Genomic DNA, 19,764 nt, shown 5'->3' on the forward strand with positions numbered 1-19,764 from the left:
ACTTTCTGGCAGCTAGTCGGTCTGTGTTCCTTCTTTTTGTGCTTTTGTTGAGTGGTAAACGTCTTATCCGTTTCCCCCCACCATGCCATACCTACCCAGTGGTGCTCTGCTTCTCATCTTGGCCAATAGAACTATGTGGGAGCAGTGGGTATGGAACTCAGATTCTCCTGCTAGGCCACTACAACTAAAGGAGAATCCCCAATAGCTGCTAGAAGTGTAGGGCTTATGATGCACAGCTGAGCAGTTTCAATTCTGTCCAGTAGAGAGAACTTCTGTTTAAACACATAAGCCAAACTATTGAAATGTCAGCTGCGAACAGAAGATCTAAAAGTGATTGGCAAGGGGCTATTTTAAAATAAGGTTTTTGCCCTTTTATACTTCTTTACTGTATATTATGGAAAGGGGCCTTACCCCCTCACTCCTACAAAACAAGGTCATTTTTGTTTCTTAATTTCCATATATCAAAGGTGGTAAGTCTGGTCTTTTCTGGAAGTTTTTCTTTTTTATGGGGGGAGGAAGAGTGGGCACCTTCAGAGCCCAAGATTCAGCCTAAGCTACAGTTTCAAAGTGCTGTCTACACAGCTCTATGCAGAGCTCTGCTACAAGGCCTGATAGCCTAGGCCTTAGGGAGGCTGCGGGCTGTCAGTGCTGGAGACACATCCCCTGGTAGGACTTAGTCAGAGCACGAAGTTCTACCCTTGGGCAGGGGCCCTGATTCACATGGCACTTAGGCTCAGATGATTCAAGGTACCATGGCTCTGAGCATCCCCTCACCAGACTGAAGCACTGACGGCTCATTTTCAGAAGGCCAAAATTCCACTGACAGTCAATGGCCACACAACTACTCCCAATACGCTTCAGTAAATAACTTGCACAAGGACCAAAGGAGTAATTCAGCCCTTCAATTTATTGTCAAATCATCTTGGAACCAAAATCAACACAAAAATAAACTGTGTGTGTGTGTGTGTGTATATAACTAAAAATGGCAACAGCAACAAAAATAAACCTTTAAATGAGTTGGTTATATACAGTCAATATCATGTTACTTTGTTGGCTAGATTAATTCAGTGTGATTCAGTCCTAGCAATAGGTCTAAACATTACTGCAGATAACAAGAATGCAACTCAAAAGCAGAAAAAAAATCAAATACCATAAATAAGATAAGGATTGACATTCTCCCCACCCTTGCACAAAAATATAATGGTGCTTTGTGTTGTATTTGTATCTAGTTTAGAGTGGATATTTTGTGCTAAAACTCTTCATGTGAACTTACATAGAATTCCTTCATTTAAATAAAAAACGGAAAAAAACCCACTTTCATAACTGCCTGTTCTTCCTCTTTTCATTCAATTTGTTTAAATTATATTTTTTCTATACAAGGTAAGTACAGTGTCTTTACAAAGGTAAATATACATATTTACAACCATGCTTCTGAAGCACTTTTGAGTCTTCTGTTGATTTTGACAAAAGATACATGTTTTTAAACTTAGAAACATGGCTAATTTATCAAACCATATTGCAAGTCATGCTAACAACTAGTTAGTTGCAGTTAATCAATTTGTATAAAAGCATCCACATAAAAATAGGCATTTTCTATTATTAAATATGGCTGATGCCAAAATAGCAATCTAAACTTTTGCTATTTGTACTGGAAATGTAGGAAGCAGTCTGATGCAAGTGGTTTTATCTATACTTTTTTTTAAATAGAGCTATCAAAAAGAGCATTCATTTTTCACTTATAGGCAAATATGTGGGCAAGCCATGTTTTTTCAAAGAAGTACAAAGATATGCAGCCAGGAATAGCTGTATAAACACAGCTTTACAAATTGATTCACCTTGCTAGGAGGAGGAAGCCAAATGTATGTGTTTAATCAAGAACCCCCCCCCCCCCCCAAAAAAGGCGCACACAATAATATTTTGCTATCATCTATCCAAATCTCTATGATAAAACACCAGGAAAAAATAAAGTCTTTATAGCAAAGAGTACACTTCAAAATGTGTGCAATCATTCAGTGAAACATTTAGGGGGAAACCAGCCATGGGATTTGCAAACAGGATCTGTGCCCCCTAATATTTTCCATTATTTGCGTTCTATTTTTGTAAAAGCTGGGTTGATTTCTCATGGAAAGTGTACCTCTGTTCCTTTCTATGCACACAATATGCTCACCCATATACACACACACATAGAAAAACCTGCAGGGGTGGATATTATGAAGCAGAATATTACCATAATTGAGGGGGTTTTGTCTAATCTGGATTAAAAAATTAAACTGCCCTCCCCATTTGATAGAGTGTGCCTTATCTTAACCATCACATAAACACATTCTCTGCCTGCCATATACGTTAAGATGCCCACCATGAAGGAGGAGTTGGGAATGGAAGTGGGAGGCAGAATGAAATTGTCATTTAGACGGGGGGGTAATCTCCAAGAAGACCCCCCCAGTTATAGAAAGGGAACAGCTGCGGAGCCGCAGGTTGCCCCGATGCATCACAAGCAAACCCCATCGCACGTTGCATTCTGCTGCTTCCCTGACTCTGCTGCAGAGGTAAGTGCTCAGTTAAAAGCATGAAAACTAAGCTCTGTCATCGCTGTCGGGGTGGAGGGGTAAATAACACAAAGGCAGCATTTGTAAACTAGAAACTGTCTCTTTCCTTCAGTGAACAAGAACAGCAAACCCAGTGTCACCCAGACCCAGGACTGCACATTTCAGCCCCAAACTTGTACCACATCGCCACATCCCCATTTCACTTCTCACATTAATAAACTGGCTGATCTTAAAGGTCTTTGCTACTTGAATGTTGTCTGGAAACAAACGACAGCAATCAGCGCGGCAGGTGTATGATTGCTTTAAAGGCGCAGCAGTTTCACGTAGTTGCCTGGGAAAGTGCCAAACTGTCTTGTTCTCCGAGATGTACCTTTTGGGAAAAGAAACCAGAATAAGATGGTGCCACGGGGGACAGTCACTGGGTTTGGAAAGGGAAAGAGCAGACGGCTTTGGTTGTAAGCCAGGCTGGGCACAAATCACTGCTCTTGACAACACAAGAGAAGGGGACCATGGACAAAAAGTCGGTTGGTCCTGAACAGAACTGAAATAAATACTTTGGCCATTAACTGCCCTGATGTTGTGTTTTAATTTTAATGCAGCAATGGTTAGGTTTTTTTAAAAAATTTACTATTTTATTTGTAAAAAAAAAACTATAAGCATAATTCATAAATAGACATTTCTGTTTAAAGCAGGAAAATAGTTAAGTAGCTTCTAGTAACAGTCACGCACATGCCAGTAACAGGAATATACTAGCATCTTTTATTTGCTAGACAAAGAGCAGTGGCCAATATAAATTTCCCCAAAACATTTAAGACCTGTGAATTTCTGACCAGTTCACAGAACCACCATTAACACTTTAGCATGAAGATCAAAACAAACCTAAGAGGACTGTCAGCTCTGAAGACTTTACAAAGCGGAGAAACTTTCAAAAGCGTTATACAAGCTGTCTTTCTGGGCAAATGAATAAAATATAGCTCGTATAATACATTAACACAAAAATCCACAAGATATCATTATGTTTTGACATATTTAAACAAGCATTCGAAATTTGTCTCCAACAAACAAAGCCAAGGAAATAATGTAACCATCTTTACTCAATAAATGAAGGTTACAGGTCATACTCAAGAACAGAACTGCTTGCGCATTAAAAACTGTTCAGCTCCATTGTCATACTTTAAATGTTGGCTCTTAAAACCACTTTCCGGTTACATACAAGCAAAGATTATTATATAGTCAGCAACTGATACATTTTAAATCATTTAAGTTTCTTGTAGCTTAGAAAAGTAGACTGAGGATGATCTTAATAAGGCAGGTGAAAATATCTGTGGAAATACTCACAGAAGCTATTGCCATATTTTAAATCTATCCAATTTGAAATGACCAAAGTGTCTTGTGCTGCACTGACAGCTGCAGGCCAGACTGTGATCTTTGCTACATCCATTGAAATCAGCTGACCTCACTGGTGTGGTCTGTCCGGGTGTGATACAGCGCGTGCGTTCTGAGAACTAGAGATGTTAAACGTTGGTTAAATAGGTAACCATGTAATGGCTGAAATCTTAGTGGTTACACACAGCGGGCTCTGCAGTATAAAACTTAAATAAGCTTTACACTGCAGAGCCTGCAACAAAGCCTCGGAGCAGGGCCACTGCTCCGCTCCCGCGGAGAAAGCTTCCTTGCCACAGCGAAGCCACCTCTCCGGGAGCTGGCTGAGTTTAACCGACACTGTTAACAGTTACAGAGGGGTAGCTGAGTTAGTCTGTAACTGGAAAAACTTAAAAAACAGTGAATAGTCTGGCAGCCTCTTAAGGGGCTATTCATTTTAACTGTTAGTCAGTTACTCATGGAGCCAGGCTCCCAGGTTCTCAAAGGACTCCTCTCCCAGTGCACTGCTTGTGGCCAGACCTTCAAAAGGACTCAGCCCCTGGCTCTTTTGACAGTCTGGCATGGGTGTGGGCAGCCCACGTGACACTCAGATTTCCCAGTATGCCTCAGCCCGGCAAGGACAGAGCTGGGTTTTCCCACGAAGCAGTGGATGTGAGGAGGAGGAGACATAGGGAGCTCTCGTGGAGGCAGGTGCTAAAACAGAGTATGGGAGCGGCAGCACGAGCGGCTGTCTTGAGCGTGTGTCCGGCAGGGAGGCTGGGGATCCACTAAGCAGCTAGCCCCTTGCACCCTGTACTCCATTTCTAGCATGCTCGAGTGTCCTAGAACTGCGAATCACACCCCTGCTCCAGGGGGCACATACCCCTGCTGCTCTGTGACCCAGCGAGCTCTGGGCGTCTCTGCTAAGGCTGCCACCAGGCATGCCAGCTACCCTTCCTTTTGGAAATGGGCAGGCAGCATATTGGGGTAACCCTTTCTTCTGCTTAAATAAGAGTCATAATCACTGGCTACTCCCCTGCTCATCTATCAAACCCTTTCCTTCAAATCCTTCTTTAAAATCTGCTTCTCCCAGCAACCCTTCCTCATTAATACACCTCCTGCTCAGCCCTTCCCCTGAAAGCTGGCTCGTTTGAAATGGAGCAGCCCTGCAACAATCTCTGTCCGTGCAGCAGCAGCATAATTAGACATGGCTCGTTTTTCTTCCTTTGAGTCTTTTCTTTCACCATTTTTAAAAACAGATATTTCGGCAAAAAGGTTTTTTTGTTTTAAATCTTCTGACTTTAAAAAAAAATAGAAATTTAGACTTTGGAAATTTGTTTGTTCTACATTGTTGGGGGTTTATTTTACTTGTTTTATTTTAACCTCTCCATCTTTACTTATATAAACCACTGAATGCAATAGAAAAAATTAAGTCTGGATTTTTCATATATATATATATATATATATATATATATATATATATATATATATATATATATATATATATATAGTCCCTCTCAGATCTCTGCAACATGTAAAGGTATCTCTATGTTGGAAAAATTCCAGAGTGGCTAATGAAAAACTGAAATTCTGTAATTATGTCACCTTTCCAAAACTGGGGAAGTTTTGAAAAGTTACAGTATGGCAAGAGGAAAAATGAGAACATGAAAAAATTGATGGGAAAACACAGCTGTCTGGATAATCACACCTACGTTGTTCTTAGTGAAAAACAGATGGGAACAGAGAAAATTAAAAATGTTTCAAATATGTTTCATGAATATTTTTAAGAAAAGCAGAACAAATCATTGTTCCATTTTGAAGCAATTTTCTGAAATTTTCCACAATTTAATTCTCCACTTTTGACTACCTCTAATAATTTTCTGAATGCTACCCCTACGCTGCACTCACCCACAAACCAGCCATCATCACATTTCTCCATGACATCTACAATGTCTCCGTCTCTCAGCTCCAGCTCGTCGTCATTCTGGGGAATATAGCTGTAGAGGGCTTGGTAGCTCAGTCTAAAAGCCAAGAGGGAAAGATGTTACAAAGGAGTCAGTGTGCTCCGCTGAAATCCAATTTTAAACAGCTACCACGTGCCTACTGTATACCCTATTATGGAGTCCAAAATCAACTGTGCTGCTAAAACATGGGTAGGTATTATCACGCAAACCTGGCTCACAGCAAGAAGAAATGGTGCAGCTGCACTGCAAGAAGCACCCCAGAGGAGGACCTGGGTTAGGAAGTTGTGGCTTTCTCTTTGTTCTGCCCTCGCTCCTAGGGAGCACAGCTGGGGGACCCAAACTCCAGCCATTCCTTTCCTGCTCTGAAGTTAGGGTCCATCCACTTCTAGGCACTGACTGCAGTGTCTTTTGGAAAAGTTGGGCATTGCACACTGTGACTGTTCGAAGAGAAGTGTCTAGACAGAAATCATGGACCAAATTCTGCCCTGAGCTACATGCATTTGACTTCACTGCAGCCAGGATGGAGCCTCAGGGTTTGGAGATGAGCCTGGCCCAAGACCCTGGAGCAGTTTGGCTCTAGACCCCAGCTCTATGGCTTGGCAGGTTGGCCCCATCTTTCCTAGGGAGTGAAATCAGTGCTGGAGAAAGGTGCCAATGTCCAGCCCTGGAGACTCCAGTTCTCCAGAGATCAGGCTGGTGGGAAGCCCAAGATCCTCTGACTTCAATCACAAATACTGATTGAGGGGCCAGACAGTTCAAAGCCATCTAGGGCATTCAGAGACACAGGTCCAGTGGCACAGAACAAGTGTTAGGTGGAGGCAAGCTGCAAGCCCCCCATGTCCACAGCTGGGGTGGCTGCGGAGCCCTGAGTGTGGGGCTGATGGTCAGGCTCCCAGGGCCTGGAGAGAAGCCCCTGGGACCCTGGGCAGCTGGGACCCCAGGGCCAACAGTAGAGCCCATGGGGCCAGTAGCCAGGTCCCCAGAGGCAGATGTACTGGTGGCCAGCACCCGCTGGAGCTGGTGGCTGGGCCCTGGGCAGCAGCAGACTCCCAGTCATGGGCTGGCGGCTGGGCCCCCAGCGTGGGGCCCACCCCCTACTTCCCACGCCTATGCACCGTTCCATTGATACGAATGGAAGTTGTGTGTCTAACTGCCCTAGGCCAGTGTTTCCCAACTTTATTTGGCTGAGGAACCCTTTTCAGCTTTTCAACATTTCAAGGAACCCCTAGGTTTGTGAATCAAAAAAAAAAAGGGGGTGGGGTGGGGTGGGGCAGGGGAGGAGAGAGGGACCCACCAATTCATGAAATTCACATTCCTTCCCCAAGACCCCCCCCATCTCCTTTCTGTGAGGCCTCGTCCGCTCTGTTCCCCTCCTCTCCATCACTTGCTCTCCCCAGCCCTTATACCTGTCTCAACCTAGTGAGAGTGAGGTGTGGGGTGGGAATGAGGGATTTGGGGGTGCGAAGGGGTGAGAAGTACAAGCTCTGGGAGGGACTTTGGATGCAGGAGAAAGGGCTGTTGACTCGGGGAGGGGGCTCTAGGCTGGGGAGTGGTGGGTTCAGGTGGAAGGTTGGGGTGCTGAGCAAGCCAGGGCTTGTGCATGTGAGGGTGCAGGAGTTTGGGCTGGACATGTGAGGGACTCAGGGCAAGAAGTTTGTGAGTATGATGGGCTCAGGACACAGATTTGTGATGTGTGGATGGTGGAGGAACGTTGTGGCAGAAGACTGAGGATCTGGGGATGCAGGAGTGTGGGGATGTAAGAGGCTCAGGACGGGGGTTCCAGTGTATGATAGGCTCAGATTTGGGGTCAGGTGGTGCAGGAGTGTTATGATGTTGCAGTGAAATGGGGGCTTGGTCCCAATTGGGGGCTTGTTGGCCTGGCTTCATTTTTAAATAAAATATTATGTCAAACTCAAAAGGTTTTAGCATTGTCTTTATATATGAGAGGGGTGAGGAACCTGTTTTGAGTCAAAGGTCACTGACCCACAGAAAAGTCAGTTGGGGCCACACAAGTGAGATGCAAAAAAACAAAATAAGCTCCTCCAAAAACCCCCAAGCCTCACTAATGTGGTCCCAAATGTGCTGGTGGGGGTAGGTGACAGAGTGCTAGTGGGTGGAAGGATGCTGGCTCAGGTGGCAGGGTGCTGGGGCAAGGTGCTGGGACAGGCAGGTGGCAGGGTGCTGGGGTCAGGGACAGGGTCCTGCTGGGCACTAGGGTGACTGGCAGGGTGCTGGGACAAGGAACAGGGTGCTGCTGGGTGCTAGCGTGGATGGCAGGGTGCTGGGGCCAGGGCCAGGGCCAGGGTGGTGCTGAGTTCTGGGGTGTGAGGCAAGGTGCTGGGGCCAAGGCAGTGCTAGGGTGGATGGCAGGGCTGCCAAGGAGCGGGATAGGGATGGGGTGCAGGATCTGGGAGGGAGCTGGTGGGCGGAAGGGGACAAGGTCTGGGTAGGGTGCAGACCAGATAGGTAGGGTTCCGCGGAGCACCAATTGGGAAACACTGCCCTAGACCATTGGTTCTCAAGCAGGAATTCATGTATCCCAGAGGGGTACACAGAGCTCTTCCAGGTGGTATGCAACACATCTAGATCGATGCTTCTCAATCTGGGGTTGCAGCCCCCAGAATGCTCATGGGATAGCAAGTGCAGAGCTGGCCTTTCTGCCTGCGTGCAGTGTGTGAAGGGCTGATTCTGGCAGTGTTTGACCCCCGTGTAAAGCACTACCCAATCAGGGTGACTGTGCTCCTAGTTCTACACAGGTGACAATGACTTCACCAGGCAGTGAGGAATCAGGCCTTCTGGTGTAAACTTGGAACACAGTTTTTCCCTCCATCTGTGAGTAAAAAAGAGGGATTCAAGCTGCAGAAAGAAACGATGCTGAACTGTCACCCCCAAGCATCAAGAACCCTGAATCAGGCACCCAGTCATGGACCAACGGTCCAATGTGCCCAGCACCCGAACCATGTACGGACAGCTCATTGTGCTGTACAAACACAGGAGCCCTTGCTTTGCTGCAATGACAAGGACTAGAAACTTCCTTCATTATTTTTAAAAGACGCTGATATGTGCATAATCACATGCCTCCAGGGCCTGGAGCTTTAATGTAAACACCAAACAGCACGGATGATCGATGCCAGCCAAGCCCCTGAGATAGACGGCACCCAGAGCCACTTACATGTCTCCTGGTGTTTGACTCCTGTCAGGGCTCACTCCTTGTTGATGTGCTTGAGGTTGCTGAGAAATGATTAGAGATGGTTTATTGTCATTAGAGGCCACCATGTGGCGAGAGTCAAGAGGCTGAGAAATAACACTGCAGTAATGAACAGACTTTTCTGCAATGTTTATGATCTCATTGCAAACTGCTTCCTGCGTGGTAGGCAGCATTGACATCCATGAAACACCCACAGAACAGTCAACCAGGAATGGGGGAAAAGGGAAAAATAGACAGGAAGAGATGGGACATTCCAGATGCAGCACATAAGTCCAGTCAAACAAAAGAGTTGTAGATCCAGGTAAATATCCAGGTAGTGAAGTGCAGAAGGGATCCAGGTGTAAGCATGGAAAAACAGGCAATACAGAGAATTTGGTACTTAGTCTGAAGATTTGTTTAAAAAATACACAGTAGCACAAGAGGTTGCAATTAGTCAGCAGTGGCACCTTTACAAGCACTACTGTTGGAATATGAGAACACACACTCCAGTCATGCACTATTCATTTAGCTCTAATCCAACACAGACAGTGCAATTCTACCAGCTTGGCTCTGGTGGGTTTTTTAGATGCTAAAACACGATACTAGCTAGATTTTTTTTGTGGCTAAGAAAGCAGGTGGCAACTTTAAATTCAATGAAAGTGTCACTGTCTGCGATACGAGAGGCTACGACTGTGCATCTGATTGAAACAGCGGCCTTACCACATAGCTCTTTTCAGACTCTGTGAGATCTGGTCCTGCTCTCAGTGAGTGGTGAGAAGGCTGTGTGATCACCAAGCAAATTATAAGGAAGACATTTTAGCAGAAGTTACATCGGTCAGAATTAAACTTAAAAAACGATGCACAGAAAACCAAACCAAGCACAAAACCACCCTCTGCCACTTGATTCAGACAACAGGATTTTTAAAACAGGGGACATTGGACAGCCCAGTAATGCAAGCGCCTTGCAGCAGCAGGTGTGCTGCAAAGGGTAATACAATGGCAAAAAAAGTAAAGGGCTAGCACAGGCAACTCAAAGAGGAGATGATAAGATGAGACACAGCCAGACGCACAGGCGGCAAACACCACTGTATTGAGTTCCTGTAGGGAAAAGAACATGGACAGAAGCACAAGGGTCAAGCCCAATGAAAAGAACATGGCCATTCACTCTGGAAAGGCCCATGGAGATATTCAGGGTCAGGAAAAGCGGAAGCTCAGCTGCCTCTGGCCAGCTCCTGAGCTGGCGTAAATTGGTGCCGCCCAGGCAAGCTGCTGTTGCTGTGAGGGAGCTGCGCTGACACTAGGTGAGGATCGGAGCCATCCTATGCATTCTAAGAATGCATCAGCCTTTCAGATGGATCAGAGCTTCCGAACAGAGATGGTCCTGGACCCAGCCCCAAGATCCAAATGCCCACAAGCTTCAGAGCCCCTCCAGCTGCCCTCCAGGTGCATCTTTTTGTCAGGTTCTCCACCTCCTCTCACCGCCTCCCCATGGGAGAGCCATTTCCATGCCTGAAAAAACAGCTTCTTTGGAGAATCTCAAGGTGCCAGCAACTGGACAGAGCATTCAAAAAATCCCACTACAAATATTTGCATTGACATCCTGATCTTGGATTTTTTACTCTTTTACAACTCCTAATGAAAGCAGTGGGTATACTGCCTGTGCCAGGAGCGCAAGACTTGTCCTCTGTGTGGTGTTATCCCCGTTTGCAATACAGATGGATTCCCTAGGGTGAGAAATGTCCCCACTAGGTATGAGCTTTTAGTAAAATGCTAGACCCAAATCTCTTTCCAGAGGGTCCATTTAGCTCTTCCCCCCTGTTCTTTGTTCATTTCAGGGCACTCTTTGCACTGCTGAGTCCTGCCAGAGCCTCGGTGGGCTGGCTGCGCAGGAGAGAGGCTGTCTTTCTCATGGCATTTCCAGACAGAGTGGAGTGGGAAATAAAGAATATGGAAAATCTTGGTGACAGGAGATTTCCAGCCTGAATTTGGACACTTACGAGACTCGACTAGTTCAGAGGAGCATAGCTGGGCTAACCTCAGCCATGGGGTAGCTCCCTTGAAGTTTCTATGAACATGAGTGACAATCTTCTGGAGGTTCCCCCACTGCTATGTCAAAGACTAAAGTATTCCCCCTCCCTGATCAGTATGCCCACCCAACAGCAACGAAGCCAGATAGCTCTGGTTAGTTTGGCTCTCTGGGGATTACTAATTACTCCCGGATCGTTTTGCTCAGAAAGTATTTGTTCAGACTGTGTTTCAGTAGAGAGAAAAGAGAAAATGACTGGAATGGGCTTACCACGATGGAATTAGAACTCATGGCATTTACTGGGGAGTCTGAAATTGTTACAGGACTTTTGGAAGTCATTCCTGCATGGCTACCGTCAGTCCGGAAAGCCTAATAGGATGATTACAAAGTCAAAATTAATAGTTTGCAAAGGAACTCAACACAGTACATCAAAGGCAATGAAATCACAGTTAACGGAGGAGGAAGAAGCTGCTTTTCATGGTTATAGTACACAGCTACACATGAGAATCATAGTACAATTCAGGAAAACTCAGGCTGTCTCATCCTCATGCATTCCTTGCTGGAAATGCCCCTTAAGATAAGGCGGCCCATGTAAATGGACACATTTCCTACTGACTCTCGGGGAGTGGCACTGTGATCCTGATCCGCTGCTTCCTGCTAATTGCATCAGGTGATGGAGGCGTGCTATTGGCACTGATCTGTCTTTGCTGGTTGAGTTAACACTGGGATTTTCAGGGGTTAACGTTTGCAAATGGATCACGCCACATATAGTGGCCATTCTACGCGGTACCCCATAGTACTGCATTCCCACCCATATGCAGCCTCTAAAAGCTACAACCATCTGGCTCACCTCCTTTCTCTGGAGAAATTAATCCACCTCTGTTCAAAGTGTTCAAAGCACTTAAACAGATGCTCAATTTCCATTTACATTATACAAACATTAACTACTGAATCATACAGCCACAGCCTGCTTTGTTCCCTACGTCACGGACAGGTGAAGACTAGGCTTGAGTAATGGCACAAAATACATTTGTACACTGTAATAGTCCAGGTACACAATGAGGCATGTTCTTCTTGATAGAAAAAACCCAGCATGAGTGGGATTTTCCAAAGTGCTCCACGCTGGCCCACCTCTTTTCCCACTGAAGTCAGTTGGTTTCAATGCACTGATTCAATCCAACATTTTTACTTCCTAACCAAAAGATGCATTTTTCCGCATTTCCCCTGTATTGCTCCATTCCTTCCAGGTAGGGGTGAAGCAGGGCCGACTTACACAACGAGACAGACAACGGTACCCTTTCAAACAAAGCAGCACCGCAGCAATGATACAGCTCCATGTGAAAGGGCTGGTCTGAATGAAGAGGGGAAGTCCCCAGCTTAGCAGATGAAGCGATGAAAATCAAATTCTAATATGGATGGACCCCAGCAGAAAGGAGACCAAGACAATGGATGCTGAAAAGGTCACTACTCAAAGCAGTGCAAAGCTCGCGCAAGGTCACATATAAAGCTCTCTGAAATCAACAGGACTTGGATGGGCTTTGGATCAGACCCTAGGACTAGGCCTATGGTAGAATTTTCTTCACAATGTTGCCATGCTACCACAGCACTGGCAGTGGCTGGCATTTTAATCATATCATCACGCAGCTCTTCTTTGAGCTTAGAAACACAGGGGGAAGGAAACCTGTCTACACTCATGCTCCCACTGCTGCTCTGACTGGTAGGTCTCAACTAGTGTTAGAAGTGGGAAACTGCAGAGAAAAAATCCTAGTGTGGACACAGTGTTAGGAAATACAGCTGAATGGGATCCATGTGACCATGTTCCAGAAACAAATCATGGGCTGATTCCACTGCACTGCACGTTGTATTGCAATTTCCAACAAAGCAACGCAGGTGAAAATCATCCCCAGATGGCTTTGCTAGTATTTGACACCCCTATGGCCCTGGTGAAAACGACTACATAGGGCATGATTCACTTACACGATGGTCCCTCTGCACACGCTTATTTACACCGAGACATCTTTACATCACTCTGAATCAGTCTCACAAGGTGAAACACAAAGGAGGCACAGGCTGGCCCCAGTAGATAGAGATTTATTTTAAACACTTTTCACCAACAAATTATTTTTTTAAACAGAACTGTATTTTGCTCTCAGCCTCCCTTGTTCACTTCATTCTCCTTAATGAATGAAAATTTCATTCTAAGTCAATTTCGCTTTCCATTCATTCTCACTTTCCTTTTTTGGTTTTCATGCCCATCACGCATGTTGTGACTCTTGGGTTTGGGTTCAAGCAATCCAGGAAACATGCCAATTCCCCTACTACCACAGGCTTCACAAAAGTTTTCACTGAAATTTAAAACCTCTATGAAAAACTTCCAAACATATTATAGTTTACAAAGGTCTGAGCTGCAGCCTGAGCCCGTCTCTATTGGCCTGTACTAGAAAAAGGTGGCCTGTAACTCTGCAAAACCACCTTCAGGACACACTACATCCCTCTCACTCAGAGATGTTTAAGATTTACTGAGGACTGGGGCACAGAGTACATGGTCCCAGCCATGGGGCTGCCCCCCTGCTGTTTCCCTTTCCTGCAACCCTGGGCCCTGGCCAGGCCAGAAGTGGGAGCAGGGCCATGCTAAGAGCTACCCAGGAAGCCTTCGAACCTCCATCTGCCCTGATGGTGTGCTCTGGGGGGCAGGGAAACAGGCTGGGGGCTACTCTTGGACACCTGGCCCCCTGCCCAGGCCAGGTACAGGCTGTGGGGCTCCCCACAGTGCACAGGTGCTGGCTTCCTCTGGGCTCAGTGCTCAATTCCTGTTCCACCCCAGGCACTGTCCCCACCCAGCACCCCCTTCCCTCAAGTCCCACCTCCTACTCCCCACCATGGAACAGCTGATGGCAGCAGGTGGGAGGCACTCGGGAGAAGGGTAGGGAGCTGGCTGCCAGAGAATGCTAAGCACCTGCCCATGTCACAGCAACCTGGGGTTCCTTGGGTATCTCTTCTCTCAGCATCCCCCTTCTCTGGCTCTGGAGGGTTAGCCCCAGGCTCCCTTGCATGGCCCTGTTTCACCAGGCTACTCAGATGCCCTCACACTCACAGATCAACAGCAGGCCCCTACACCAAAGAGCTCCAATCAGGCTCCAAAGCTACCACCACCAGGGCAGGGATGGATGCCAGGAGGGTACTAGTGAGGGACGCTTGCAATTCCCAGGGCCCAAACCAGCTCTTTGTAAAACACTAGCACCGCTGAGTTCCCTTTCCAAGTGGATACCAGGAGCGCCTCAGGGCCCCTCCTCAAGAACAAGCAACTCTAGACTTCTTACCCATTATTTGCAGAGCATTTTATGTACTTTCCCTTTGTGTACAGACTCTCCGCACCGGAGCTCCTTCTCCCACAGCATCCGTTCCCATCTCTGCAGCCCCTCAAGCTGGCGGCCAGTCCCTTGGGGTGTGGATGCCCCATCTCTTTACTGCTGGGTCCGAGAAGCATAGGGAGCCCACTGTGCAGTCATGGAGTGCTGAGTTTCATGTCCTGCCTGTGAGAGGCCAGCTTGGGGGGGGGGGGGGGTGGAATCTGGGCACACTGCTGGGTGTCTTCCAGCCTGGCCAATGGGTGGAGACACAGGGGGAAGAGGAAGATCAGAGTGGCAGGGCCCAAAGTGGGGCAAGAGGAGGGGCAGAAGTTCCAAAGCTCCTGCAGGGTCCCCAGAAATTGTCCAGGGCTCCTCGGCACAGGCCCTGTTGGTCCATGCAGGAGGCCGTCACTGTTGTTACTCCTGATCCTTCCAGGGCCTGACCACAGCAACCCCAACTGGACTTAATCATAGGAAGATTCTCAGATAGTATAAATCTGCTTAACTCCACTGACTTCCATAACACTGCGCCGTTGTTACAGCCAGTGAAGTCTGGACCCACGCTGCTTACTCCACTTCTATGGCATCTGGAACAACTTAAAATGGCCCATTTCTAGGCTCACGGTATTACAGTCAGCAGATGTGCCTCATCTGTGGAATCAACATATAGAGGAGCATCCACATGACAAACTACTAACAAGAGCACAGAACCAGCTCCAAGCCACAGAATAATCATCAGCAACAAAGGTTACCTGGGGCATTCTGACCCTTCGTGTAAGTCTAGGAGGTGGTTGTACTGGGACAGCAGAGGAAGAAAGTGCAGTAGAAGAAAGAAGAGCAGATGAAGAGAATGAAGTGTCTGCTGTCTTTTAAAGGAAAGAAAAGGTGGTCAGCTAAATGCAAGCCCTCTTATCAGAATCATTGCTGTCATCTTGTGCAATAAGAGTACCCTTTCTATATATACTTAAACGTGGTGTACACATTGCAAACTTAATTCCATGCAAGAGACAACGCACCTTTCTAGCTTATCCTTCGTTGCTTACAACTGGACTGCGTTTTAAAATGTGCAGAATGTTAAGCTTAAGTAATGGCCACTGGCAATACATAAAACCTGGATCCTTTTGTAAAGTTTAGACACAATGTTGATTAAGATCCTGGTTAATTTCATATTCTATATAATTTGGCAGCATGGAACACAATCTCAGAAGACATTTTCTCCTTCCTGGTTTTTATGTTGCATCAAGATCATCTTGATACAAGAAAGGAGCTAATTCTAGTTTCTGATTCTGAAGCTGCCCGAGCCACTGTTAGGCGTAAGCGAGAACAACTTAGGGGTTGCTGTCACTTACTCCAGCTGGCTATGGCCTCCAAGGGACCATAAACCAGTCAAAATTGGGCAAAGTGGGGGGCACTGGTGTGGAAGCCAACACCTCTTTGATTTTAAAGCAAGTGCTAAGTTTAGGAAGCTGGAACAAAGGCTACTTGAGAACTCCCCTAAGATTCCTCTGTCCTCTCCACATAGCACAGCTTGCTCTTCAGCCAGAAGTACATGTAAATAGTTCAACAAATGACTCGCTCTTGCGAGAAAACATGACTGGCTTTGATTCTTTTTTGCATGAAGGCCCTTTACCCCCACTCTGGTAGTGAAAAGGGCCCCTACAGTGGGCATCAGTGACATTTACATAAAGGGACCTGCAGAGTAAATGGGAGTCAGACCCACTGAGTTTGCACCAAGAAAAAGTGACTCCTGCACATTAATTAGCTAGCTGTGCAAATACACAGACCCCAGCTAAGGCACTTCAGGCTCCATTAGGGTTACCTGCCTTCATTTTTATGAATGAGAAGAGCACACGTGATCTCTCCAGCTAGGTAACATGTATGCTTCACCAGCTAGGGTGAGAAAGGGATTCCGGGCAGCCCATTGGTTTGTATCAGGAGGTGAATGGCACGGGGCTGCAACATGTTGCCTTCTGACATATCTAGTAATGACAGTGAGTGGGCCAGCACAGCTCCCTAGATGAGGGTTTGGCATATTTCCAAGGCAATTCCCACGTTCATGCCTATACTCAACTAGCTCTTGCTCCACCCTTGCTGAATCCCCTTCTAGGCCGTTTTAGCCCTCTGTCCTGTTAACAGCCACTAGCTAGCTGGAGTCCATAAAGGGAAGACGACAGCTCCTGGCTCCGGGCGGCCTGCTGGGCAGGAGGGAGCGGAGCACACAAGGACGCGCAGGGCTTCAGAACAGCACACACATGCAGCAGAAGTACCTTGTTTGCTCTGCTTCGAATCTCTCTCAGTTCACATTTCCTTGTGCCTCTTTTCTCAGCATTACCACCCTGCCCAGCAGTGATTCGCTCCTGACATAACCGGCTTTCCCCAAAGGAAGCCAAGGGTCTCTGTTCCGGGCTCATTCTCCTGTTTCGGTTTGATGGTTTCAGGCACCCCTCCACAGGGATCTTGGGTATGGGATTAGCGCCTTTGTCTGGCTCCATCCAACCCTCCCTTTCCCTGTTCCTGCTGACTTCTCGATCGTTTCCAACCTTGGGTGCATTGCCAATGACATCACTGAGCTCGGAGAGGAACCTCTGGGGTCTCCCAACAACAGAGAGAGGGCTCTGACAACCACATGGGTTGGGGGAAGGGCAGCCACCAAACTTTTCTTCACTTTGAGGAGTGGTGTGACGGAAAGGGCGAGCAGAGGAGGGGGGCCTGAATGGGAAAGACAGCAGCGGGGATACAGAGAACTGTGGCGAGGAGGAGCCCGAAAGGTTAGAATGGTGAAGGCTCTCAGAGGGAGAGGGGCTGGCTGCAGCTGAGGGTGTGAGATAGTCAATGGGACAGGCAGAGCCTTCAGGGAGAGGGGGCAATGGAGGGGTTATGACAGGAGTCCTGCTAGGAGACACCCCCATGGTCAGGGAAATCCACTCGGCGGTGATCGCCTGCACCTCCGGAGACAGGACGTGGCGTGGGAAAGGCAAAGGTGGAGGTGTTGGTGTATGGAGCAGCTCAGAGCCAGGAGACTTAAAGGAAAGAAAAGGAAAAAAGACAGAAATAAGCCAATGACATGGAAAAGTACAAAATTCTGAAACACAAGCCAAGGCAGTGGGGAAATGAAGAGTGAGTACAAGAAAGCAGGCAACCCAGAATGGAGGGTGAACTCTGAATAGGGCTTCATGCAGACAGCAAACCCTTACTCACTCTGAGCCTGCATGGCCCGAGGGACTGCAGCCGTGGGGCTGCTGAAGGAGCCTGCACTGTTTCCTGGAGAGAGTCTCCCTGGAGCTGGCTCTTTGAGTTTAAAGCAAGCTCTAAGATTCTGAAGCTGGAACAAGATGGGCTGAACTCTGCCGCTGTCTGGGGGTGCAAGGCTCCGGGAAATGACAGCCTAATGCTTTCCCCCATCATCCATGCACGCCAGCCAGGGCTTGTGGGAAACAGCAGCCATCAGGAAGAACCAAAGACCTTTTACTGAGGGAATTCCCAGGGCTGCTGAGAGAACAAAGAGAAGGAGTGTATGGCCGTCCAAGTCAGGGAAAAGCTGCAGCAAGGCAATGGCAGGGTAGGCCAGGCCCACACATGCTGAAGCTAAGTTGAAGGTCACTTTTTCAGGGAACCCCAGGAAAGCCAGCAGCGTCCCCTCTTGGCTCACTGTCCAGAACAGAAATACCAGCTGCTAAAGGATGCCAAGGACAGAGATGGTAATTGTAGCCCTGGAGTTTCCAGTCCTTCCCTAGTCTCTGTTTCATGCTCTCTCCAGCATTACTTACCACAGGGTCTTATTGTGCATGTTGAACAGAACCAGCTAATACCTTCTCCTCTCCTCTCCCTGGGGACTCAGGTTCTGTGCCTGCACATGTCTCAGCTGGGCCCTTAACTTTCAAGTCAAGAGTGCCACTTCAAACGGGACACACTGCTGCCAGCTGTCATCTCCCTGGTGCACTCACTTCCCTGGTTTTTGGCTTGTTGGACTGTACCCATTTCAAAGGCAGTTTCATGCTCCCTAAGGGGCCAGACTGGCAGACCCTAGGGACTCAAGTTCTGCATTTAGCTCCTGACCACATACAACATGGGCACCAGTAACTCAGACCTTTGACATACTGTCCTGCCCAGCTGCCTCAGCCTTGAGCTGGACTTGGTGCATGAAAGGAGAATTTAGGCCCTGATCTAAATCACACTGAAATCAATGGAAATGCTGCCTTTGTCTCAATGCTCTTGGAATCAACCAGGATGCCCATTGCAGGGTGGCTTGGTTTGTGCAGGCACTGGGCTCATCACACTGGAGCCAAGCCATCAACTTACCAGTGCAAAGACACTGACATTCACTCAGCCACCCTTCCTGGCCGTGTCAAGAATCAAGCTGTGATCAGAGATGAAAAGCTCTGTGTCCTGTCCCCAGCCCGCCCAGACACCCCATCTTTCTGATGAATGAGGTGTAACTCTTTGACTTGGCTCTGCCTGTCAAAGAGAGAACTGGACAGGCCGCATGGCGCTGCTGCAGAGTAAACCCTTGCCGTGGCTGGGAATTCCCTCCTGCTCTCAAATACCCTAACCCTCCTGGCTGCGTAAGGCCTAGTAACTTGCTACACCGAGCGTGGGTACCTGCGGGGAAGCTGTTGAGCTGCGATTAGGGGACAGAGACATCGGTGGCTCAGGATAATCAGTAGCATTCTTCACCAGTGGCCGCTTGAGCACATCCACGTACGTGACAGGGAAGATGCCTTGGCGGTTGGTGCCAGAGATTTTCCCTTCGTACCAGTTCTCATCAACACGCCGAATCAATGTGATCCTTTCACCCTGTAGGAGAGAACCATCACACAGCACTGCCACTAACCCAGCATGTCACTCTGTAGCAAGGAGATGAGAGCCCTTGCCCTGGCTGAATTCAAGGCTTCTGTGGCATGTGGCCTCCCCTCCTTGACATGGCACCGTGTTTCTGAGGTCAGCTGACTGGGGAGCTAACCCCCTTCTGTAGCTAGCTCAGGCTGCCTGCAGTCACATCTGGATCACACTTCCCAGAATTTCTTTGCACCCAGGAAGCAAGAAACAATTCTTATATGAAAGCTGCTCTGCTGAGCTGACAACACACACAAAGACTTTTGAATCCTGATTCTCAGCTACAAGCTCCAGCCTTGAGTAAAATGGAAAGAAAATAGTGGGCATGGAATTTTAATATCAATACACATGCAAACAGCTACCTCCTTTGAGACAGAGACATTTTACCGTTTAAGGCACTCTAACAAATGAGTTAGCTCTGCTCTGCAAAGTGACTCGAAAGTGGCACCTGCTTCTTCCCGATCTGCATTCATTGCTTGTGTGGGCTCAGCAATAC

General features: G+C 47.4%; 1 protein-coding gene across 50 annotated transcripts in view; it reads right to left on the bottom strand.

Annotated features, from left to right (window-relative positions):
• Positions 1 to 888: 888 nt before the first annotated feature.
• The window catches only part of SORBS1 (sorbin and SH3 domain containing 1), a 187,948-nt gene continuing 169,072 nt past the window's right edge, over positions 889 to 19,764 (bottom strand). For 28 of the 50 annotated variants that reach the window (XM_075935650.2, XM_075935652.2, XM_075935648.2 and 25 more), the window contains 8 exons: positions 19,035 to 19,229; positions 16,703 to 17,455; positions 15,188 to 15,301; positions 11,356 to 11,454; positions 9,780 to 9,839; positions 9,045 to 9,235; positions 5,817 to 5,929; positions 889 to 2,916 (listed from right to left, as the gene is read on the bottom strand). In XM_075935650.2, the coding sequence (XP_075791765.2) occupies positions 2,849 to 2,916; positions 5,817 to 5,929; positions 9,045 to 9,235; positions 9,780 to 9,839; positions 11,356 to 11,454; positions 15,188 to 15,301; positions 16,703 to 17,455; positions 19,035 to 19,229 (1,593 nt within the window). In that variant the 3' untranslated portion in view covers positions 889 to 2,848. The remainder of the gene's footprint in view (positions 2,917 to 5,816; positions 5,930 to 9,044; positions 9,236 to 9,779; positions 9,840 to 11,355; positions 11,455 to 15,187; positions 15,302 to 16,702; positions 17,456 to 19,034; positions 19,230 to 19,764) is intronic. The other 22 variants (XM_075935677.2, XM_075935689.2, XM_075935686.2 and 19 more) reach the window with 11 other exon arrangements.

Source organism: Pelodiscus sinensis, chromosome 8 (assembly GCF_052426305.1).
Source record: "Pelodiscus sinensis isolate ZL-2025 chromosome 8, ASM5242630v1, whole genome shotgun sequence".
Classification (NCBI taxonomy): domain Eukaryota; kingdom Metazoa; phylum Chordata; order Testudines; family Trionychidae; genus Pelodiscus; species Pelodiscus sinensis.